This window comes from Paramisgurnus dabryanus, chromosome 9 (assembly GCF_030506205.2).
Source record: "Paramisgurnus dabryanus chromosome 9, PD_genome_1.1, whole genome shotgun sequence".
In the NCBI taxonomy this organism is placed as follows: domain Eukaryota; kingdom Metazoa; phylum Chordata; class Actinopteri; order Cypriniformes; family Cobitidae; genus Paramisgurnus; species Paramisgurnus dabryanus.
The window spans coordinates 13,157,605-13,183,548 of record NC_133345.1 but is presented as its reverse complement, the minus strand read 5'-3'; the positions used below and the strand labels follow the sequence as shown (position 1 = coordinate 13,183,548).

Genomic DNA, 25,944 nt, shown 5'->3' with positions numbered 1-25,944 from the left:
CCAATCTGCTTCGTTTACTACTAAAACGCCAATGATCTTGGCATTGAGATATTTGCATAATGCTGGCGCCGCCCGCCAGGTGCAAATATGGATAAGCCGCAGGTGCAAATATGGAAATTAGCTTTTTCGCTTCGAAAGCCGGCATTATCTGCTACTGAGAAGCTACTTGCTCTTCTGGGAACGGTTGCTGAAGTTGATTGACAAGCAGTACTAACACAGCGGACGCTCGCAGTATTCCACTGCTCTGCATCTTTTTGTTTTGAGTTTAGTGTGTGCGTTGCCTCTCCCTGTGCGCATCATCAGCTGAGCACCTAAGAGTGATTTCCCTAAAAGAGTGATACGTGAGAGCTCTGTGTCTTTTTAAAGACAGACACTCTCTCGTATATTCGGAGATCAGCGTCCTTTTCAGGATAGCTTTTCGTCCGTGCGATCTTGGATGCAAGAAGTATAAGGGCTCCAGTGATGGTCACGAGCGCTGTCTTCGTGCTTGTGCATCGAGCACTCTTAGGCTGCTTTCGTGGGGAGTTTTTGTTCTCTCTGTGAGAGCATAACCCTCTTGGATTGCGGAGACGACTGTCGTTTCTACGGGAACGATGTCCGCGTCTTTGCAGTGCTGATGCCGCCATGGTGCCATAATTTGGAAGAAGTTCGGCCGTGCGCAGATAGATCTGTTTGCGTCGCCGGACGAAACCCACTGTCGCCTATTTTATTCACTAACCGAGGGCAGCCTCTGTGTGGATGCGTTTGCACACAGCTGGCCGCGGAGGATGCGCAAATATGCATTCCCTCCAGTGAGCTTAATCGCACAGACACTGTGCAAAGTCAGGCAGGACGAGGAGAGCCTTTTATTAGTCGCCCCGTACTGGACGATCAGGAATTGGTTTTCAGAGTTAATGCTCCTCGCGACAGCCCCTCCCTGGCGGATTCCCATGAGGAAGACCTTCTTTCTCAAGGAGGGGGCACATTATGGCACCCGCGCCCCGACCTGTGGGATCTCCATGTATGGTCGTTGAGCGCGCGCAAGGTTTGGGTGATTTATCGCAAGCGGTATCTAACACCATCGACGCAGTTCGAGTGCCGTCCACAAGACGGGCTTAAGCGCTTAAATTAAACCTTTTCGTCACCTGGTGCTCTTCGCAACAGGCGAGGACCCCAGAGAATGCCCCATTAACATTGTGCTTTTATATCTTCAACATAGGTTAGATGGTAGGCTGTCACCCTCCACCATTAAAGTTGATATCTCCGCTATATCTGCACATCACTCACTTATTAATGGCAGATCAGCTAGCCAGCATGATTTAGTTATTAGGTTTAAAGAGGCGCTCGTAGGCTAAACCCCTCCCGCCCCCCCCCCCCTCTATTCCTCCCTAGGACCTGTTCATGGTGCTGAAAGCCCTGCAGGGACCTCCGTTCGAGCCTTTGCAGTCTGTGAGTCTGAAGTTTTTATCAATGAAAACTCTGACCCTGCTAGCATTGGCCTCCGTGAAGAGAGTAGGGGATTTACATGCATTCTCTGTTGACGATTCGTGCCTTCAGTTTGGTCCTGCTGTCTCGAGCGTAACACTCAGACCCAGGCCAGGCTACATGCCCAAAGTTCCCACCACTCCCTTCACAGATCAGGTGGTGAGCTTGCAAGCGCTTCCCCCCGGAGGAGGCAGACCCAACCATGGCTTTATTATGTCCCGTACGCGCACTGCGCCTTTATGTGGATCGCACACGAAGCCTCAGGACCTCAGATCAGCTCTTTGTTTGTTACGGTGGTCAGCAGAGAGGGAAAGCTGTCACTAAGCAGAGGATGTCTCATTGGATAGTTGATACTATCGCCCTTGCTTACATTCTGCAGGGCATTCCTTGTCCATTTAATTTGAGAGCTCACTCTACTAGAAGTGTTGCCTCAACTTGGGCACTCGCTCGTGGTTCCTCGCTAACAGACATCTGCAGAGCTGCTGGTTGGGCGATACCTAATACGTTCATTAGATTTTATAGTGTTCGTATCGAGCCTGTCTCCTCTCGTGTTCTTTCCTCGTTAGGGGAAGCCTAGAGAGCAGACTCGCACGTCGGCTTGCAGCCTCCGACTGACGCTACACAATAACTATCAGTATGGAAGGCCATCAAGACAAAAATGCGTAATGGTTTGATTTGTCTTCCTCCGCTGCCTTGGCAGCCTGATGTTGCGGAGCATCCGCTGCCAGCCTCTCACTAGCTGCATCCTCGCGAACCTATGTGTTTGGCTCGGGCATCCACAATGCGCCCCACCTGGTTCCTTTGTGAGTATTTTTCCGTGGGGTTAATCCTACTAGCCCACGTTTCCCTCAGCAGAGCACTGCTTTGCTTACACAGCCACAGCTGTCTATTACCTGGAAGACACTGGAAGAGGTCAGCCCTCAGTGGCGTTTTGGCGACTGAAAGGGAACGTCTCGGTTACATATGTAACCCTCGTTCCCTGAAGGAAGGGAACGGAGACGTCACGTCCCGTCGCCACAGGGCTGCTCCCTGCTGTTTATCGGCCGGTCACACTTTCCGGCTTTCTCAGCGAAATGAAGCTAATTTCCATATTTGCACCTGCGGCTTATATACGCACCTGGCGGGGCGGCGCCAGCATTATGCAAATATCTCAATGCCAAGTTCATTGGCGTTTTAGTAGTATACGAAGCAGATTGGTCTCTCTAAGCAGGTTCCCAATTCGTCGGTCACAACGTGACGTCTCCGTTCCCTTCCTTCAGGGAACGAGGGTTACATACGTAACCAAGATGTTAAGAAGGCAGAATTTTAACATTTGAGTTTCATCTGTTAATGATTTGTGTCCTAATTTTACGTTAATAAGATTTGTACAAGACGAGGTAAACGGTGCTCTGTATTTATTTGTTCGAGGAACAGACACAGTCGAGATGTGTTGGTACTTTGGTAAAAAAGGCTCAATGTGCTGGGATATATGTGATCTTGACATGTCAAGGCAGCTAACAGACTGATGGGTAAGCTGATCTGTCTGTTTCCTGACCTGGGCCCTGGATAGTCAGACAATATCCAGAGATGGAAAAAATACACACATTCTTTATTTAAGTAGAAGTACAGATACTCTGGTTAAAGTACTGACTCTACTTTTTTACTTAAAGTAAATGAATATGGGCTCTCACATGTACGCAGCCATTATACTACCTGTTTTAGTGTCACGCTGGTAACTGGACCCCACATCATTTCAATACATTAATACAAAAAAGATTTCAGCTTTCAAAGCAGCTTGCTACTCTCACCTGTTATGTTTACATCCGAGGTGATTATTCCTCATCTCTAGTGGCAAAGGGCACCTCTAAATATATTAAGACACTAAGGGCCAGATTTACTAAACAGGGCAAATTAGCGCATGAGCGCAATTCCAAAAATGCGCTGATGGGAGTGGTGATATCTGCGGGTTATTTACTAAAAAAAAGCGCTAATTAAATAACACAGGCGCAACAGCTGATTTCCATAATGACCAACCAATCTACTAAGAGCAGCGCAAATTAGCGCATGGTTGCAAATAAGCAGAGATGATGCTCCTGCAGGTGCATGTGATATACAGGCCGATAAATAAAGGCAGAGAGACGCGTGAACTTATCTGGTAAAATGATCCTGGAAATCCTCTCCCTTCTACCATGCAGTCTCTGATTTCTGCGATGTCTCCTCCTAGCAACAACAATTGCAGCCATTTCGAGCGCAAAATGATTTAAGACATGCTTTTTTTCGGCGTTTAATAGTCGCGCAAATGCCATACATAACACATGCGCAAACATTAGTAAATCGCGTTGCGTGAATCATTTAAATAGTCTCCTCCCAAAATGTTTGCGTCTGAAAGGGAAACTCCTAGAAATTCATATGCAATCAGGTCAGTCGCAAAAAGAACTAGACCACACCTTTTCAGCGCTAATGATCCACTGCGCGTCTTTAGTAAATTCCGACATCGCTATTTACCGCCAAAATGATGGTTTACGCTGGCGAAAGCGCTTAGTAAATCTGGCCCTAAATATATAAAGACAACTCTGATTTCCTTAATTATTTATTTAATTCCCTTACCCTCATGAAATTGTTTCATACTAAATAATCAGTTCACACAGAGACCATGGTCTTCTTTAGCATTAACAAAAAGTTACGAAGGGCACTTTTCCATTAAGTTTTGAGATTTTGTTTTTTGTTAATGTTCCATGTCTTGTTTTAGTCTAATAAAAAAGCTTACAAATAGATGTTGTTTGTTTTAAGCCTACTACCCTTTATCTGTTTGTACTGTATATGTAAAAGATTTCTTCTAAATTAAACAAAACATGCTCATCTGTATATTTAAACATAACATTTTAGAGGAAAAGGCATTAGTTGGGAAAGTTCTGTGGTGATATGCCTTAGTTATTTTGTTTATCTTATTACCTGCAGTGCTTTGTCAAATGTAGGCACATGACAGTAGCACAGTTTAATTTGTTAAGGCCTAATTTGCATGTGGTGATTATGTTTATTATAAGGAAAAAATTACTGACTCCACCTGTCACTATTAACAATTCATTATTAAGTACAGTACATTAGCCTGTATGTGCTAGGAAAAGTCTCGGAGTCCAATGCAAGTTAACAATATTTATTAAGAAAAGAGATAGGGAGGACAGAGCACCAAAACACAGTTCACAGAGGGAGACCACACACGGCATCCACCAAAGCATCCACTCTAGTCGAACCGGAGAGAATCCACACAGGATCGATGACAGAAGGTATACTCCACACATGACAATAGCTCACCGAAACCCGTAAGAGGCTGACATCCCACCTACAGACAAAGCGAACCAGCCTACACCAGGAAAACAGGACAGGGTCCACTCGAGGGCAAGTTCACGTGCATTCACAGACGCGTGAACTTCGGGCATAGACAAGCTTCCTGACGCCGGTGACTGATCCTGGGATAGGAGATGGGAGAAAGAGAGAAGAAACAACCCCCGACTGGAACAGGGCAGCCACTGTGATCAATTGAAACAATGAGTGTGTGACAAAAGACAAGGCAGCATGCTATTTAAAGGGAAACAGCTAATGAGACACGACAGGTGAACAATTACCGAAATGAGAGAGGGCACACGTGAGGAACCGTCACCAACAGGTAAGTAAATAAACAAACACACACACAACCGATCACCCAGGAGTGATGACAGTATTCCCCCCAAGAACACCACCGGACGGGCTCGGAGGGGACTCACCCTGACGCAGACGGAAGTCCCCGATCAGACCAGGGTCCAGTATATCCCGGGCCGAAACCCAGCACCTCTCCTCCGGACCGTAACCCTCCCGGTCTACGAAATACTGAAAACCTCTGCCCCTGCGACGAGAATCTAGTAATCTCCTAACTGTATAGGCAGGAGCACCACCTAGACGAAGGGCGGGGGTTGGGGCAGAGAAGGGGATTATTACGAGCAAAAATCACAGGTTTAACCTTGGATATATAAAAAACAGGGTGAACCCGACCAAGAGTAAGAGGTAACTTAAGCTTTACCGTTACCGGACTAATGACCTTAGATTTACTGTATGGCCCAATGAAACGAGGAGCCAGCTTACGAGAAGGCTCATGGAGAGGTACATCTTTGGTGTAAAGCCATAACTTTTTTCCACACACATAACGGGGTGGAGTTCGCTGGTGATGGTCAGCCACAGCTTTGGTTTCTCTGGTGTTTTCTAAAAAAGTGTTTAGCTCTCCTCCAGGTGCGCACGCACCTGCGCACGAAAGCTAAAGCAGATGGAATTGCTGCGTCGGGCTCCTGTGATAGGAAAAGGGGAGGTTGATAACCGATAGGTAATTTAAACGGGGACAAATTAGTGGTCGCGACAGGAAGAGAATTACGAGGATACTCGACCCACGGAAGCTGTTGACACCAGGAATTCGGATATTATGAAGACAGACAGCAAAGTGTTCCACCGAGATCGTGATTAGCCCATTCACATTGCCCATTGGTCTGCAGATGATAACCAGAAGACAAGCTGGCTGTAGCACCGATCTGTCTACAAAACTCCTGCCAAAAACGAGAGATGAACTGAGGACCCCTATGTGAAACTGCATCAGTCAGAATACCGTGTAACCAAAAGACGTGATTAATCAAAACCTGAGCCATGTCTTTGGCAGAAGGGAGTTTAAGAAGGGGAATAAAATGAATTGCTTTAGAGAAAAGATCCACCACAGTCAGTGTGACCGTGTTACCATTAAACGCAGATAAGCCGGTGACAAAATCAAGAGCTGTTGAGACCAGGGATGGGAGAGCACAGGCAAAGTTTTAAGCAGACCAGCGGGAGGTTGATTAGATACTATATTACGAGCACAGACTGAACAGGCTAATACAAACTGTCTGACGTCCGAAGCCAAAGAAGACCACCAAAAACGTTGACGGATGGCAGCCAACGTTCTCCGAATTCCCGGATGGCTGACAAACTTGGGTTCGTGACCCCACCGGATGACATCGGAACATAAACGCTCAGGAACCCATAGACGATCCGCCGGGCACCCCTCCGGAACTTTCCTCCCGGAGAATGCTTTCGGTCCGCTCAGACTCAAAACTTTTGAACAGACGGGAAAGAGCGTCAGGTTTAGTATTCTTAGAACTCGGATGGTACGAGAAAGTGAAATTAAAACGGTCAAAGAAAAGTGCCCAGCGAGCCTGTCTAGATGTTAACCTTCTGGCTGAACAGATATATTCCAGATTCTTATGATCTGTCCAGACCAGAAAGAGCTCTTTGGTTCCTCCAACCAGTGACGCCACTAACCCAACGCGAGTCTAACCGTCAGCAGCTCCCGATTAACTATGCCGTAATTTCGCTCCGCTGGGTTTAACCTGTGAGAGAAAAAAGCGCACGAATGCACTTTCCCTTCAACGGAAGATTGCTGGGATAAAACAACGCCTACCCTTAGATGCATCCACTTCCTCTATAAATTGTTTAGCCGGATCGGGAATAGAAAGAGGTGCAGATGAAACTGGACTTTAATTCATCAAAGGCTTCCTTAGCTTCTTTATTCCAACGGAAACACACCTTAGGGGAAGTGAGAGCGGTAAGAGGTTTAGCGATCTGACCAAAGTTTCTGATGAAACGCCGGTAAAATTTGCCGAAACTAAATTTTGACTTTGTATGACCAATATATTAAAATTTTCTTCTGTTGATGTTTGTTTCCAGTTCTTCCTGTTCTGTTTTTCTCCACAGCTCCTCATGTTTATTGTCTTTGGCCACCAGGTGCCACATAGATGTCTTAGCTTCTTGTTGATTAATGGTTGTAGTTTGGCCAAAACGCCTTGTTTATTTTCCATGGTTTAACACTGTAATTAAAAATCCTTATCTCTGTTTTTACGGAAATTGCTCTAGATCTCCAGACTTTGTTTAGTGTGAAAAAAAACATTTGTTGTGCATACTTTTCCGGGCCTTTACATCATATTTTGTTCCTCCAGATTTTGAAACTGTGCTATCAAAGGTACCGAAACTGGTCTACTCTCTCAATGGTCTCTTATCCACATTTGATCACATCGGTATTTGCAGGCGTCTTAACTCTTATTTCCTTGGTTTTGTTTACATTTATTTTAAGACCCACTCTCTCTGCATTTCTCTTCAAGGTGTTTACTTTCTGTTTCATATGTGCTACTTTGTGGCTTAACAATCACAGGTTGTCTGCAAATTCAATGTCCTCTAGCTGTCTGATTAGTGTCCATTGGATTCCTGTCTTCTTGCTTCCATAGGACTCGCGTGTGACCCAGTCCAGCAGGACGAGAAACAGCTGTGGGCTTAGCAGGCAGCTTTGTTTAACTCCTGTCTTAACCTCAAATCCTTGTGTTGTAGTTTCATCATGTATGACGCTGGCTTCAAAACCATCATACATCACTTTAATCATCCTGACAATTTTGTCTTCCACTCCATAGTGTCTCAGGAGTCTCCAGAGTGTTGCCTGGTCACTGAAGTAAAGGCTTTTCAATGTCCACAAAGGTTATGTGTAGTCCGAAGTATTACTCGAGAGATTTTTCTATGATTATTCTCAATTTTGCTATTTGGTCACAACATGAGCTTTTGCCCTAAAACCTGCTTCCTCATCTCTTATCTTATCTTAGATCTATTGTTTGTTTCATCCTTTCTAGTATTAATCTTGTCATGACTTTGCTTGTAATCGCCAGTGGCATGATTCCTCTCCAGTTCTTGCTGTGGCTGAGATCTCCCTTTTTAGGAAGTTTCGCCAGCAATCCTTTATTCCAGTCTTTGGGGATTGATTCTGTATCTTAAATATTGAGTAGTAGTGAGTGCAGTGCATTTACTGTCACTTCACATCCAGCTTTCAGTGCTTCAGGTAGTATATTATCAACTATGGCTGCTTTCCCGTTTTTGATCTTGTTCAATGCATCACTTATTTCTTTCTTTGAGAGAGGTTCTATATTTATCTCAAGATCTCAAGATTTACTTATGATTTACCATCCTTTGCTCTAAGAGGTTTCTTCTGTTGGAAGTTTTCTTTCCACTCAGGCATCTAGTAATATCGCATAACTTCCCCAGGTCTCTTCTTTCCACTGCTGCTTCTAGCTCGTTCCATCTTGTTTCACTCACTCCAAGTATATCAAGCTTTAATCGATCCATTTCTCTCATTGCCTGGGTGAGCTTCCCCATCTGGTATAGGGTTCTTACATTCCATGTTGCAATCTTTGTGAAGGATCTTTGATTCTATTTTTTGAGATACTTTGAGGAAGGTGTGTTGAGGGAAGTTTTAGCTAAACTCTGCAGGACACCGGCCCTCCAGGACCGACTTTGGACACCCCTGCCCTAAGGGGAATCCGACATTCCTGCTGCCGATGCATTTACCTTAACTCCGTTAGCCTACAATTTTTTCAGGGTTCCTGCAAGACCTTCTTGGTTACCGTGGGGAATTCGGGGTTCATGAGAATCCCACCATGCATTGCTCTTGCAGGCAGTCCCCTACTTTGGAGTTTCCCAGATGCACCATCAAGGAGGTGGAGTAGGACTTTGCAAACCTAAGTTGCTTTGGATAAACCCGTCTGCCAAATGCATAAATATAATTATATAGATAATAATTAATATTTTTCTTTATAATATAATATTGTTCATTTACAGTAAATAATAATCTAGACCAGAGGTCCCCAACCACCGGGTCGTGACCCAGTACCGGGTCGTGGACAAGTTGCCACCGGGTCGCAAGAACGTCTCGAAATTTTTTTAGTATAATAGCCACGTATCGCTTAATAAGGTATTTTGTACTTTAAGAGCCGACTTCAAATAACAAATAATTTCTACTTTTGAACAGGGCCGTGCTCTCTCTTTTTCTCCGCCTCTCTCTCTCTGTCTCTCTCTCTCTCTCTCTCTCTCTCTCTCTCTCTCTCTCTCTCTACCAGCGCATCAGCGATCACATTGCTGTCATTAGAGTTTGAGCATACAGTACTTTTAAAACACAATTGATCAAAGAATTGCGGAGGTATGACTTTATGAATCATTTGCAAATGTACGTCGCAAATCATGTAAAACCGCGGAGACGTTCAAGTGTGTGACATCGCAAATGACTGAAAAGTAATTATTTTATTCTTCTTTAAAACAACTTCAGAATTATCAATCGATCGTAGCACCATGATCAAAATAAACTATTAGGCTAATAATATTTTAATGGCTACACTTTTAACGTAGGTTTGAAAGGAACCTAAACAGTCCTGTGTGTATCATCATTAAAATCATATGGTAAACGCGTGTCTCTGTGCCTCTGCTCCCAGCCGCAATTCTTCTGGCATCTCTCCTCCTTCACTGCATTTTTCTTCTGTTCTGTTACTTGGAATTGGGGCTCGAGTCTGACCAAGATTCGAGCAGCCTTCGAGAACAGCAAGCCAAGTTCGTTTAGGTTTCATCAATTATTAAGACTAAATGGGCAGGCAAACTAGTAAAAAAATCCGCCAAAATATGGTTTTACACGTCTATAGAAAATATACTATAGCCTAAATAAAGCAATTATTAATTTTCCTAATGCATGGTTGTTATCTTTACTTCCGTTTAAAACGTACATTTCGAAAAGGAGGATTTTCAGCACTTTGTTTGAACAGCAACTCAGCGACCCCAATCCTCCACCCCCCCAATCTCATTCCTGGTCCGCGAAATTTTTTTAAAGCTGAAACCGGTCCGCGGTGAAACAAAGGTTGGGGACCCATGATCTAGACCATCTACTTTGAAGAGTGACAATACAATAAATGTGTATATATTTGTATACACTGTAAAAAAAATGCAGCAAGAAATTAAATCAACTTGGTTTTGAAAGTGAATTCAACCTACTCTTTTAAGTTTTGACCTGTGATAAGTTGACATAACTTATAAAAGCAAGTTGAAAGTTGGGCATTCCTGGTCCTGGGGAGCCACTGTCCTGCAAAGTTTAGCTCCAACCCTGATCAAACATCTAAAAATCCTAATCAAAGCCTGCATTATATAGACGGTTTCAGCAGTAACAACATAAACAAGCGGCTGTCGCGGTCCGCACGTAACTTCCGGTAAACTCCGCTAATAATAAATAACCACAAAGTACTTTAAATGTAGTTTATTTATATAACAAGCAAATAAACAACACATAGATTACCTAGGAAACCAAAACATTTGTTATTTTCGACGAGGCATTTGTTCAAGAGATCAGTTTAGCAACTAGTCAGACCATTAAAAAAACAAAACCGGAAGAAAAGTTCGGATCCAGACGTGTATGTACAGTATATCTACAATATAAAGCATATCAGAATTTCAATTACATTTTTCAATTAAATTTTATTTATATAGTGCTTTTCACACTTGTTTAATTGTTTCAAAGCAGCTTTATATTAATAGATGCTAGAAAAAACACAGAAAAATCTTAAAAACATTAACAGCAGATTACAGCGGTTAAGATTAACCATACTAGCAAGCGTAGTAAAAAGGTATTAGGCGCTAGGTTAAGCCAATGTCAGCAGCAGACTCCTTTTCAGACAGGCTTTTCAGGCTGGACAACTGAAAGAGATCCATGATTCATTTCATTGGATAGATAACTGTTGATAATCAAGGCAACAGTTTTAAAGTTAAACCATTAGCATTGGCATTTTTCTTTTTTTAGTCCTCAATGTTTTATTCCCAAAAGACAAACTTACATACATATCAGAGCATTTTGCTGTTACAAAATTGTTAGAAGGTTGGGTGTGTTGAAACAATATACTTTGGCTGCCAAGATACTATAAAGTACTGATTTCAAAGAGTACCATTGAAACACCAAGGTCACCAAATTACTTCTGTCTAACTAGTTTGCTGGTAAGCTTTGCAGACTGATTTTCCAACATTGCAACCTTTTGTCAAAATCTGTAGCTCACCCAGAACAAGGTTTCGCTGGATTCAACCTCAGTTTGCCCCTGGAGCAGACGGTTGGGCTCTGGACAATGTGCTGCTTACCCCTGGCTGCCCGTGGATGTGCTCAGGACATGGACTGTGCGACAACGGACACTGCATGTGAGCTTCTACACTTCATAGACTCACAAGTGATCGCTGGGCTTGTTTCTGCACAATCAATGTTAATGTTGTGCTTTCTCTTGTTCAGTTGTGACTCTGGCTATGGCGGTGCTCATTGTGTGCCTCTAGTTCCTCTGCCATCTGTTCTGAAGGAAGATTTCAATGAGAACTTAAAGCCGGAAATCTGGCCAGAAGTGTACGGGGCAGAGAGGGGCACGCTGAGCGGAGAGCCTCTAAAATCAGGATCAGCACTCATCTTTAAAGGGGTGAGTATCCCAGCAATACCGGTGTCTGTCTGTTAACTCTTTCTCAAAACAAACTGTCATGATTTAAAACATTACATTAAAGACGCATCTGCAATAACGTAATTATGTTTACCTTATAAACAAATTAAAATTCATTGGAGGACGTTTTCTTATTATTTACATTTACACATTTGCAAGACGCTTCAGTCCAAAGTGACTTGCAGTGCATTTAATCTATACATTTTTGTCACTATGTGTTCCCTAGGTTCAAACCAATTACCTTTGTGCCACTAACGCATTCTCTACAAAGTGTACTACATGAACATTAGCATAATAACGAAGATTTTTGTAAACATCTTGTTAGTTTATGTTTTTGTATGTATTAGTATATGTTTTTATTTCTTGACTCTTGAGGATGTCATCTTTTCTGACAGGAGGGACTGCGTATGCTGGTTTCAACAGATTTAGACTGCACTAACACAATGTACATCCAATTTACATTCAAGTTCATTACAAAGGGTGAGTCTGGCTTCCGTTCATACTACTATGGTACGAATTTATATTTCTGTTTACACGTTACTGTCGTAGGCACATGACATTAGGGCATTTTTATTTGTTAACGCCTAATTTGCATGTAGTGATTATACAGTAATGACATTATTAGGTGAAAAATGTACTGTATCCAACTGTAGTGTCACTATTATAAATGGATTATTAAGTACAATACATTAGCCTGTATGGGCATGATATAGGCTTAATAGCAAAACTTTAGCTAACATGAGCTACTTACGAATCATGCATGTTAACACAAGTTAAATACATTTGTTTTGTGGTTAATTCGGTTAAAGTCGAGTCTTTTGAGCCCTATTTCTATTTCTGTTTATGCGTTACTGTCGTATGAGCGTCAAGTCTATTTATGTTAAAGCAGTGGTGAAACAAAGAATACATTTTAACTTGATTTTTTGTTATATAAAAGGTCATTATACTTAACGAACATCCTGCAAGTTTCAGAACTGGAATTAGCCTATTTGGATTTATGACGTTGTATAGTTTTTAAACACTGCCTGCCAGCACCGCCCAGTTGTAGGCCCGCCCACAGATTCATGTATAGGGAAGTAACACATGTGGGGCAAAGCAAACCTTATGCAGCTTCTAAACAATCAGTAAACATACCTTTAAAGATTGCCAAATTTTCTATAGTGTCTGGTTGTGGAAGAACACAGTAGCTGTATAAACTTCCCTCGAAACCTTACATTAGCAATGCGGTTGAAGTTTGTTTTTAAAGAAACTCCAGATTATTTGTTTACTTCATTGGCTTTTTTGTCCAGAATAATGCAAAAATTCTGGATGCAACTTCTGTTCCCAACGCAGGGCAGACAGGGCTGTGCTAATCCATCCCCCTCAAATCATGGAGTGATGCTCATCACCTATGAGTGTTTTAAAATAGTGTATTTTTTAACAAAGCATTTTCTAATCTTACACAAATGTTACACTTACAAATTTTTTTTTAATTACAATATTTGTTATTTATGAACTTATATGTATTTATATGGGTTTTTTATATGCATTTATAACTGCTGAATAAATAACTAGAACAAAATACCAAAAAGACCTAGATCTAAATACTTTCTTTTCCATACCTTTATAACCTACACAGCACATACAGTAGCTTCAGTTGCAATGACTTTCTCCAGTCTTTCTTCCTTTTACAAATGAAGGCAAGAGCGTAATGAGCCAGGGAAGAGCTGCCACATCACTGTCCCATCCTAGCAAAACAGAATTTAAACACAAACAACCCATGAGTATACAGTTAAACTTTAAAACCGTAATAGCAGCAAACATGTACACTTACCATATTTAAACTCCTATTGACCAGACAGAGGTAGTAGTATGATTGTAGTATGTTGGCTATCTTGCAATACATCGCCTCAGTATATTTCTGCAGATTTTCAAAGACTTAAAGTGTCAAGAAAATGCCAAAAAGGGTGCAGATTTATTTCTAAATTTAATCAATATCATCTTAGTATAATAAATCATGTTAAAGACAGTGTTTAAAGGAGACAGTGTACAGTACTAATGTACTGTGTGTACTCCCTTAACTAGTTCCAGAATTCATGGGTATGCCACAGTATTAGGGGTGTAACAATACACCAATGTCACAGTTCGGTTCGGATTGCGGTTTTGGGGTCACGGTTTGGTCCGGTTCGGTTTGCTGTGGTGGTAAGGGAATTCTCAAGACATATCAGTTGGGATTATATTATTACACATTAATTTGATTGGCTGGTGGAGGGGGTTTAGCGTGTTTTACCAGCAATGCTACAGAACAATAGACTCACTAAACTTAAAGCTCCACTGTGTAGGATCTACTCCCATCTAGCGGTGAAAGTCTATATGACAAGCAACTGAATATTACTTTCTAACCCCCCCCATTCGGAACGCGTTTTAACTCGTACGGTGGCCCGGCCGTGTCATGCCAAGGTTAACATGGCTTCCAGTAGCTACAAAGCAAAAGCAATGAGAAAAAAATGAACAATTTGCAATGTCCTTTGCCTGTGATCCATCAAAGCACACAGATTTATGTTTAACATAAAAAAGTCTGATTGTCATGATATGTCCGCTTAAAATCACATACAAAAAGCAACCATGACGGGTTTAAATGGACGCAAACTAATATTATTAGCCTGACGTTGCCATACTCAATTCTAGTCAGAATTTGAGTCTGATACCGCTCCATTGAGCTATAATTATGAGGCGTGTCTCAACCGAAAAATGCCTCTGCACTCAATTGGATAGACCTACGACCAATCAGAGCAACGGAGTGTGACGTATGTTGAAATTACGTCTTTGCAGCCTGACCGAACTGCTAGTTATTTCGCTACAATGACACTACATTGTGATTATACTGAGTTAGCGAATGTACATCAACACCTATTATGTTTACAACATTTCGTTTATATCACAACATGAAGTATTTACTAAGTCAAGGAGTAAGACTATCTCTTACCATTTGTACGTTAGGTGCACTTCATCCACGACGATACCCATTACGTTGGCTTGAAAATATTAGAGCCTAGCATGTCCCTCCACTTATTCAGCAACTACGATTCCGAGCTTCTGAAAAGAAGCTGGCAACGATCGCTAATAATATCCATCTCGTCGTGCACGCTGAGTTGCATTGCCGTGATAACGTTACCCATTTCATTTGCGACCAACTTTTGTAGAATAGGAAGGACGGCAAAAAACATCAACAAATGCCCTGCTCGCGTTTCTCTGTTCCTTTTTTAAAATCAATGCTCTGTCGATATCTTTTAGAACAGACTCAATGTCAGAATCCACACATCTGAACTCTACAGCGGCAGCCATTCAACACACGCGCTCTTTGGTGACGTGGTTCATTACGTTACTGTTGATTATCTGTCCATCATCGTATAAAGCCCGCCCTGACAATTTGATTGGTTCGAACAACATTTGGTCTAGCATAGTAGCTCCTCAACGGAAAAACGCCAGACCGATCTTCCCGTTTTCAAAATCTTGTGGGCGGGGCTAAGATCGGCTGGCACCCAGGCTATAATATTATGTCAAAGTACAATGCTTATGTTTTAAAGGAACAGTATGTAGGATTGTGGCCAAAACTGGTATTGCAATAACAAAACTTGTGGCTAAAACTGGTACTGCAATCACCCAACTAGTGGCCAATACACAAAATGACAACATAAACATCAGTTGAGGGCTGCAACTCCACTTTTTAAATGACAATATCCTGGCCAGACCACTGTTGTGAGTGATATAAGTATTTGAAATGAAAATTATTTCTAAATGTATAGTGACATATCAGGGCCATTTTATGATTAATTGATATAAATCTCTTACATACTGTTCCTTTAAGTAAACGTTACATGTCCGTGTATATGTAAGAGCTTTCTCTCATATTGGTGAAAAAAGATTGCGCAACTTTCACACGCTTGTAAAATGAAACGAAAGACGCGCAGATCAGACGCTTTTATCAGAGAATTATGTCAGACATTATGTCAAGAGTACAATGCTTATGTTTTAAGTAAACGTTACATGTCCGTGTATATGTAAGAGCTTTCTCTCATATTGGTGGAAAAAGATCGCGCAACTTTCACACGCTTGTAAAATGAAACGAAAGACGCGCAGATCAGACGCTTTTATCAATGAAAAGCAAAAATTAGGGCTGTCACCGTGTGTTTGTGCTAGAGGTCAGAAAAGATGAAAAACATTTATTTCAGTACCTCAGATTACATAAATGGGCGGAGAGACGGCGTGTGGCTGTTCAAACACATTAAACCACATGCATGTTTACACTAAGTGTTATGCATTATCATGCTAAAGTTAGCCAAGGAACTATAAAACTTCAAGTTTACAACATGGACTGTATAGATGTAAACGAATATGCTGAATTACCTGTGGAGAAGATATAAAGTGCAACTTCAGTGTCCCTTGAGCCCCATCTTGGAAAACTAACTCCAATAGTGACTTTGGTCTTGATGTTTTTCCTTTCACGTTGTCATTTAAAATCCCCGTTTCGCTTCCTTGGCGATTTGTTTTAATGTCCTCGAGAATATGTCTTCAACAGGCTTTCAAATCAAAGCATTAGATCGCAGTTTCATGACGGTGTGTGGCTGTTGTAAAATCCGAAGGATTCAGCTACGCAGGTCACAGGCTGGATACGTCATCAAGCCTGGTTTATTTAAATCAACTGAGCATTACATTCGCAAGTCATACGCATATTACATCAATTTACAATTAACTAAGAATAATTGTCAGCTTTATAATTGTTAATATTCTGAAATAAGACTGTCTTGATGACGTATACCGCCTACACATGCAACCTCCGGAGGCTTCAGCTATCGGCCAGCATGAGTGTAGAGTGAAAGCGCGAAAGGCGGAGCTTGAATTTCAGGAATGTCCCTCGTCGGCGAATGTATTTCAAAGATGGAGGCACAACATGGATTCAGCCAGAGAGCGCTTCGACTGTATGCATTTTAAATAGCAGATTCTACACTTACGAGAATACTTTGATTAGTGGGTTGAAGTAATTACACATGAATGAGCACATACTTTTGAAAGAAAACATGGGTTTTTGTTAAGAATTAACTCAATAAAGTACACAGTAGAGCTTTAATAATAACAACAAAAATAACTTGACTTTTTCTTTATTAAGTTAAATTTGACTTCACATTTTTAGTGAAGTCATCTCACCCGAGTAAACAAAAAATAAATAAATAACTCCAAGACTAGTCAAAAATTAACACTGACTCGTCTACTCTTAGAAACATTTGGAATGTTTAATTAAGCCAACTTGGCTACATAAGGAAACGTCTCGGTTACGGATGTAACCCTCGTTCCCTGAAGGAGGGAACGGAGACGTCACGTCGTGACCGACGAATTGGGAACTCGCTTAGAGGGACCAATCTGCTTCGAATACTACTAAAACGCCAATGAACTTGGCATTGAGATATTTGCATAATGCTGGCGCCGCCCCGCCAGGTGCGTATATAAGCAGCAGGTGCAAATAGGGAAATTAGCTTCTTTTTCGCTGAGAAAGCCGGAAAGTGTGACCGGCCGTAACAGCAGGTGGCAGCACCTGTGGCGACGGGACGTGACGTCTCCGTTCCCTCCTTCAGGGAACGAGGGTTACATCCGTAACCGAGACGTTCCCTTTCAGTCGGTCACTACGACGGCACGTCGTGACCGACGAATTGGGAATCCCTACCAAAACGCCACTAGGGGCTGACCTCTTCCAGTGACTGCGTAAAAGCCCTCCGGTTCCACTTAAGGAGGAGGAGATAGGTTTTAAGGCAGAAGGCCGGGCACTGGTGAGGAAAGAACACGAGAGGATACAGGCTCGATACGAACACTGTAAAATCTAATGAACGTATTAGGTGTCGCCCAACCAGCAGCTCTACAGATGTCTGTTAGCGAGGAACCACGAGCTAGAGCCCAAGATGAGGCAACGCTCCGTGTGGAGTGCGCTCTCAAATTAAAGGGGCAAGGAATACCCTGAAGATTATAAGCCAGGGCGATAGTATCAACTATCCAATGAGACATCCTCTGCTTAGTGACAGCTTTCCCTTTCTGCTGGCCACCATAACAAACAAAGAGCTGGTCTGAGGTCCTGAGGCTTTGCGTGTGATCCACGTAGAGTCGCAGTGCGCGTACGGGGCACAACAAAGCCATGGTTGGGTCTGCGTCCTCCGGAGGCAGCGCTTGCAAGCTCACCACCTGGTCTCTGAAAGGAGTGGTGGGAACTTTGGGCACGTAGCCTGGTCTGGGCCTCAATGTTACGCTTGAGGCAGCAGGACCAAACTGAAGGCACGAGTCGTCAACAGAGAATGCATGTAAATCCCCTACTCTCTTCACTGAGGCCAATGCTAGCAGGGTCAGAGCTTTCATTGATAAAAGCTTCAGACTCGCAGACTGCAAAGGCTCGAACGGGGGGGCCTGAAGGGCTTTCACCACCAAGGACAGGTCCCAGGGAGGAATAGAAGGAGGGCGCGAGGGGTTTAGCCTACGAGCGCCTCTTAAAAATCTAATAACCAAATCATGCTGGCCAACTGTTCTGCCGTTGATAAGTGAGTGATGAGCAGAAATAGCAGCGATATCAACTTTAATGGTGGAGGGTGACAGCCTACCGTCTAACCTATGTTGAAGATATAAAAGCACGATGTTAATAGGGCATTCTCTGGGGTCCTCGCGTTGCGAAGAGCACCAGGTGACGAAAAGGTTCCATTTAAACGCGTAAGCCCGTCTTGTGGACGGAGCTCGTGCCGCGTCGATTGTGTTAGATACCGCTTGCGGTAAATCACTTAAACCTTGCGCGCGCTCAACGACCACACATGGAGATCCCACAGGTCGGGGCGCGGGTGCCATAATGTGCCCCCTCCTTGAGAAAGAAGGTCCTTCCTCAGGGGAATCCGCCAGGGAGGGGCTGTCGCGAGGAGCATTAACTCTGGAAACCAATTCTTGCTCGTCCAGTACGGGGCGATCAGTAAAAGGCTCTCCTCGTCCTGCCTGACTTTGCACAGTGTCTGTGCGATTAAGCTCACTGGGGGGAATGCGTATTTGCGCATCCCCCGAGGCCAGCTGTGTGCCAATGCGTCCACGCCGAGGCTGCCCTCGGTTAGTGAGTAAAATAGGCGACAGTGGGTATCGTCCGGCGACGCAAACAGGTCTATCTGCGCACGACCGAACTTCTTCCATATTAGCTGGACCGTCTGGGGGTGGAGTCGCCATTCGCCGGGGCGCGCAGCTCGAGAAAGCGCGTCCGCTGCTGTATTGAGCGAGCCCGGAATGTGAATGGCACGAAGGGACCTCAGATGCTTCTGACTCCAAAGGAGGAGATGACAAGCGAGATGCGACAGGTGACGGGAGCTCAAACCGCCTTGACGGTTGATATACGCAACGGTCGCAGTGTTGTCGGTGCGTACTAGTACATCCTTCCCTCGCAGCTCCGTAGCGAAGCGTACAAGTCCCAGATATACTGCCCACAACTCTCGGCAATTGATATGCCAGTGCAACTGGGGTGCTGTCCACACCCCTGAAGCTGTAAGCTCGTCGTACGTGGCACCCCAGCCCGTGTCGGACGCATCTGTATGTACAACAGCATGCCGAGCGATCTGTCTCATGGACACACCGGACCTGAGAAACGCGGGGTCCGACCACGGGGGGAATGTTAGGCGACACGCAGGTGTAATGGTTACACGATGGATGCCGGCGCGCCACGCTCTCCTCGGGACTCGATCGTGAAGCCAACGCTGAAGCGGTCTCATATGGAGCAGCCCGAGCGGTGTCACGGCCGCTGCTGCTGCCATATGCCCCAGGAGCTTTTGAAATTGTTTCAGCGGGACCGCATTCTTCCCTCGAAATGAACCGAGGCAAGTCAGAATTGACTGGACGCGCTCTTCTGTCAAACGCGCCGATAAATCGATCGAGTCCAGTTCCATGCCAAGAAAAGAGATCCTCTGCGTGGGGCAGAGTTTGCTCTTTTCCCAGTTGACCCGAAGACCCAAACGGGCGAGATGCCGAAGCGTTAAATCTCTGTGTTCGCAAAGCGTCCGTCGAGAATGCGCTATTATAAGCCAATCGTCGAGGTAAGCCAGTATGCGAACGCCGCTCTCTCTGAGGGGTTTTAACGCCGCCTCCACTACTTTCGTGAACACACGGGGAGAGAGGGAAAGCCCGAACGGTAAAACTTTGTACTGGTATGCCCGTCCCTCGAATGCAAACCGGAGAAACGGTCTGTGACGAGGGAGAATGGACACATGAAAGTACGCGTCTTTCAGGTCTATAGCCGCAAACCAATCTTGGGGGCGAATTGAATTGAATATTTGCTTCGGTGTTATCATCCTGAAAGACCTCCTCTGCAGAGATTTGTTCAGAACGCGCAAATCCAAGATCGGTCGTAACCCCCCGCCCTTTTTGGGTACTATAAAATACGGGCTGTAGAAGCCCGATCTCATCTCGGTTGGAGGGACCGGCTCGATTGCGTCCTTCGCCAGCAGGACTTCGACCTCTGCACGCAGTACATGTGCATCGGACGCTTTCACCGTGGTGAAACGAATGCCCGAGAATTTGGGTGTGTGCCGGTTGAATTGTATTTCGTAACCGAGGCGGACAGTGCGTAAAACCCAACGAGACGGGCTGGGAAGCTGAAGCCAAGCCCCCAGAGACCGTACGAGGGGAATTAACAGCACTACCGGGGTACCCGCGGGGGGGCGGCGGAGCGGGACAGGTGGTACTGCCGGTACGTCTGCTGAGGCAGCATAAGTATCTACAGTATGTGTGTGTGTGACACTGACCTGAGCCCGCTGAGGGTGACGGTCGTCTGGTCTCCTCAGCGGAGAGCACAGACCTCGATGAGGGTGCTGGTGGTCCCGTCTCCTCAGCGGAGAGCTGGAACTCCTCAGAACACCCGCTGGCGATAGAGGAGAGGGAGGAAGAGCATGTGAATGCCCGCTCACATCTCTCTCGATCCTCTGAAGACCTGGAGAAGGAATAGGAATGCACTCTTTTTGTGGTTTTGTGGGTGCCGGCTGAGAAGCCGGCGGAACAAAAACAAAACGAAACCAAGGATTCTCCATCCGGCCCTCTACCGGTGGAGGGAACGATGCCGTCACCGTCTCCCGAAGAGTGATCCCATCCGATTCCAGGTCGCCCGTCTCAGGGCCGCTTCGATTTCCGTTTACCACGGGAAGCGGGTGGGGCGGGCGGGGCGGGCTGCCGACGGCTGTTCCCCCTCCGTGGCCTGGAAGATGTTCTAGTCGGGGGGGGGGAGGCAGCCGCCGCAGGGCGCCCTCGGCGAGGAGCAGACGGGGCCGCCGGCGCTGGAGGGCGAGATGCAGGTCGCTTGCGCCGGGGCATGATCTGAGCGATCGCCTCTGTCTGCTTCTGGGCGGCGGAGAACTGCTGGGCAAAAGACTCCACCGACTCACCGAAGAGGCCAGCCTGGGACACTGGAGCGTCCAAGAACTTGTTCTTCTCCGCATCCGACATGTCTGCCAGACATAGCCATAAGTGGCGTTCCTGGACCACCATCGTGGACATGGCACGACCAATTGCCTGCGCTGTCACCTTCGTAGCGCGAAGAGCCAGATCAGTGGCAGCCCGGAGCTCCAAAAGGACAGGCGAGTCGTGTCCTCCCTCGTGCAGATCCCTCAAGGCCTTCGCTTGGTGAACCTGCAGCAACGCCATAGCGTGCAGGGCTGAAGCCGCCTCTCCACATGCCTGGTGGGCAGCGCCCGTTAAACCGGAGGACTGTCTGCAGGCACGAGAGGGGAGGGTTGGGCGGTCCTTCCAAGAGGGAGCGTTAGCCGGACACAGCTGCATCGCGACCGCGCGCTCCACAGGAGGGATCCCCGTATAACCCTTAGCGGCTCCGCTGGTGAGGGAGGTGAGGGGGGAGGGCTGAAACGGCCGTAATCTCGTAGAAAACGGCGACTTCCAGGTTCTAGTCAGCTCCTCGTGCACCTCGGGGAAGAAAGGCACCGGTGGAGAGGGTTGTGAAACCCGGGCAGCTCCAAAGAACCAATCATCCAGGCGGGACGGCTCGGGCTGAGGGGGGGAACCCACTCTAACCCGACGGTCTCCGCCGCTCGAGCGAGCACGGCCACCATCTCTGGATCGAACTCCGGCGTCCCAACCCGACCAGAGGGAGGAAGGGCGTCGGGGTCCACGTCAGTGGGAGGAGGCCCACCCTCGGATGCTGCGGCGTCGGTGGACCCGGAGGGCGGCACGATGGATTCTAGAAACGCTGATGTCCGTATATACGAGAGAGTGGCTGCCTTTAACAAGGCACAAAGCTCTCTCGTATCACTCTTTTAGGGAAATTCACTCAGATGCTCAGTTGATGATGCGCACAGGGAAGGCAACGCACACACTACTCAAAACAACAAAACAGGTGTAGAGCCGTGGAATTAAGCGAAGCGTCCGCTGTGGTACTGCTAGTCCAACCAACTTCAGCAATCGAATCCCACCAGAGTAAAGTAGCTTCTCAGTAGCAGATACTGCCGGCTTTCGAAGCGATAAAAAGCTAATTTCCCTATTTGCACCTGCTGCTTATATACGCACCTGGCGGGGCGGCGCCAGCATTATGCAAATATCTCAATGCCAAGTTCATTGGCGTTTTAGTAGTATTCGAAGCAGATTGGTCCCTCTAAGCGAGTTCCCAATTCGTCGGTCACGACGTGACGTCGTAGTGACCGACTGAAAGGGAACTGGCTCTCGTTGTCCTTCCACCATGCAAGTGGATCTGACTCCACTGGAAGAGTAGCCACTTGCCTATAACGCACAACCTCTTCTTTCACCATTTGATATGGAGATTTGGATGCAGGAGTGCCCGGCTCCACTGGAAATAACTTTCCAAATCGTTCAAAGATTGGTGCCTTTTTGGCTGGAGGCCACATCTAACTGCTCCACTGAGACCAAGGCCTAACAAAGCCACAAAATGGTTTAAAGTCAATATGCTAAATGCAATTTATATCAGATGTATAGAAATTCCAAAAACATACAGTGATTCTTATTTCTGATTAATTTAGTTAGAATGAAGATAGATTTCAGTTTAAATTTAATAAAAAAATATGCATCTCATAACATCAGAGTAGTGCCACAGACTGATTGACTCAAGGTCACGTCACATTGCTGCATTAATTCAGGCAAAAAGAGCCCCAACTGCTGTACATGCTCATACTTTTCATCTTTATACTTTTCAGTTGGCCTAGATTTCTAAAAATCCTTTCTTTGTATTGGTCTTTAGTAAAATTCTAATTTTCTGAGATACTGAATTTGGGATTTTCCTTAGTTGTCAGTTATATCATCAAAATGCAAAGAAATAAACATTTGAAATATGTCAGTCTGTGTGTAATGATTGAATATAATATACAAGTTCCAACTTTTTGATGATATTCTAATTATATGACCAGCACCTGTATACTTAGTGATAAGGACTTACCAGCTGGGATTTAGATTCTGATGAATGCTTACAGTATTTTATGTGGTAATTTAGGCAAGGTGTGTTTAACTGTGGTATGCAACATAACATGTTTATAAGAGCAATCACACAAGCACATTAGAAATATACAAAGTTGTGTTGTACATGGTAATTTAGTCAAGTTTGTATGTGTTCGGCTGCTATTTTTACACATTGGTTTTCAAAACAATTGACCACATTTACTGACGGGGAATGAAGCCATCCAATCATAGCAGTGGGCGTTTACGTCAATGCAGCCCGCCCATCAAAACCAAGCATTTCTCAAGCAGCTTTACCAGGGTACAAAACAGCCTATAACTTATTGCTTTTGATGTTTTTTAATGTAAAAACCACGCAAACATCATATGTAGACCTCAGACAACCATATAAAACAATAAAAACAACTCATTCATTGCCCCTTTAACACGTTACTGTTGTATGAGTGCCGTTTCTATTTCTGTTTACACGTACTGTCATGTGAGACTGTCATAGTTTTAATTACATGTTAATATTATACTTTTTTTTCTTTTTCTTTATTGTTTTATTTATAGAATTTTATTTATGTGTTGTGTCTGTTTTTTAAGAATATGTTGTGACAAGGGAGCATAATGAATGACCATATGAATTTCCCCTTGTGGGACAATAAAGTTCACCTTGACCTTGTTACTGTCGTATGAAAGCCATTTCTGTGTACGCGTTACTGTCGTATGAGCGCAAGTTCTATTTCTCTTAACACATTACTGTCGAATGAGCCCGTATCTATTTCTGCTTAAATGCTACTGTTGTATGAGCAGCGTTTTTATTCATGTCTCTGAACAGCGTTTTAATTTCTATTTATGTGTTATTGTAGTACAAGCACCGGTTCTATTTCTGTTAACATGTTACTATCGTTTGGGCGCCATTTCTGTTTACAAATTACTGGCTGACTGTTCTGGTTTCTCTGTATTTTGTGTGCAGGAGTACCTGAGCGTTCTCACTCTGTGTTGCTGCAGTATTCAGTGAATGGAGGAATCAGCTGGCTGCTCATGGATGAGTTTTACTTTCCCACTTCCACCAACACCCTGTTTGTTCACACAGCTTTACCCCAGAGTGCACAGACAAATGCTACACGATTTAGACTATGGCAGCCTTACAACAGTGGTACGACAAAGTCACATAAACACAGACAAGAAATAAATTCACAATCATATGCTTTAAACTAGCTACTCTTCAACACTTATTGTCCAAAATATTTTTGGATGGGTGGCCGGTGTGTAGCCTCTTGCAGCACTTTTTTGCTGTTGACGTTAACATAAAACTAATTAACCCTCAATCGGTCCTTGGGGTCTATATGACCCCAAACGAAATTTAATTGGTTAACAAAAAAAAGATATCCTTCATCTCATAGATGTAAAACTTTGTGACTTTTTCTAAATAATCTATCTTTACATACACAAAAAACTGGGCTTGATTCGGTTGTTCTAAAGGTATGTACATTTTTTTATCAATCTGTCCCTTGGGGTCAATATGACCCAATTGAAAGTGAATGGGAAATGCAAAAAAAACTTTTTTTCCATTTGTCAAAAAATAAATATCAATAAATCCAGCATAAATCTGAAAATTTTGACACAGAAATGAAGGCCTGGTACTTGTGCAGAAATGCAATGCAAAAAACACATGCTAACACAAACACACACAAATACACACACACACAAACACACACAGGTATGACTGCCACAGAGAGCATTTGGAATTTGGCAAATAAAATCAGTCACAAATGCAGAAAATAACAGATAAAGGGGTGTGACCTAATGCACGCACATGTACACTCACAAACACGCGTGCATGCACGCACGCACACACGCACGCACGCACGCACGCACGCACACACACACACACACACACACACACACACACACACACATGCTCTTTCTCTCTCCTTCTCATGCACACTCTCTCTCTCACACACACATGCGCACACACACACACACACACACAAACCCACACACAAACACACGCACACACACACACACACACACACACACACACACACACACACACACACACACACACACACACACACACACACACACACACACACACACACACACACACACACACACATGCATGACTACCACAGAGAGCATTTTTATAAAATTTGGCAAATAAAATCACCCACAAATGTAGAAAAGGGGTGTAACCTAATGCATGCACATGTACACTCTCTCTCTCTCTCTCTCTCACACACACACACACACACACACACACACAAACACACACACAAACACAGACACACACACGCTCTCTCTCTCTGCCTCTCACACCCATTCTCTCAAGCACACATGCTGACTCTCTCTCTCTCACACACACACACACACTCACACACACACAGACACGTGCACACACACCCACGTGCGCACACACGTTACACTCAGTCAAATTTTTATGGTATTTTGTAAAAACTGACATTTCAAAATGTATCAAAAACTATTAAAAAAATGACTATTTGAAATAATATTTCTTTTTAATATCCTTTCTAATGTTTATATAAACATAAATGTACAAAATGTATCACAAAAGTAATGATTTGAGCAGTTGTCCATATCCAGGAAAATGAATGGGTCTCTATGGGAATCTGCCGGTCTAAATGATTTAATTCCTACACTGTAATTCTTTTATGTTTTTTTCTAAAAACCGATGCCTGAATTTAACATCTCACACCTATATCAATATCTGAAACAATTTAAATCAAATTTAGAT

General features: G+C 44.3%; 1 protein-coding gene across 1 annotated transcript in view; it reads left to right on the top strand.

Moving 5' to 3' along the window:
• The window catches only part of reln (reelin), a 379,183-nt gene that overhangs the window by 283,601 nt on the left and 69,638 nt on the right, over window positions 1-25,944 (top strand). Inside the window, exons 35-38 of the mRNA XM_065275748.2 lie at window positions 11,332-11,472; window positions 11,561-11,738; window positions 12,152-12,236; window positions 24,163-24,345. Coding sequence (XP_065131820.1) covers window positions 11,332-11,472; window positions 11,561-11,738; window positions 12,152-12,236; window positions 24,163-24,345 — 587 coding nt within the window. The remainder of the gene's footprint in view (window positions 1-11,331; window positions 11,473-11,560; window positions 11,739-12,151; window positions 12,237-24,162; window positions 24,346-25,944) is intronic.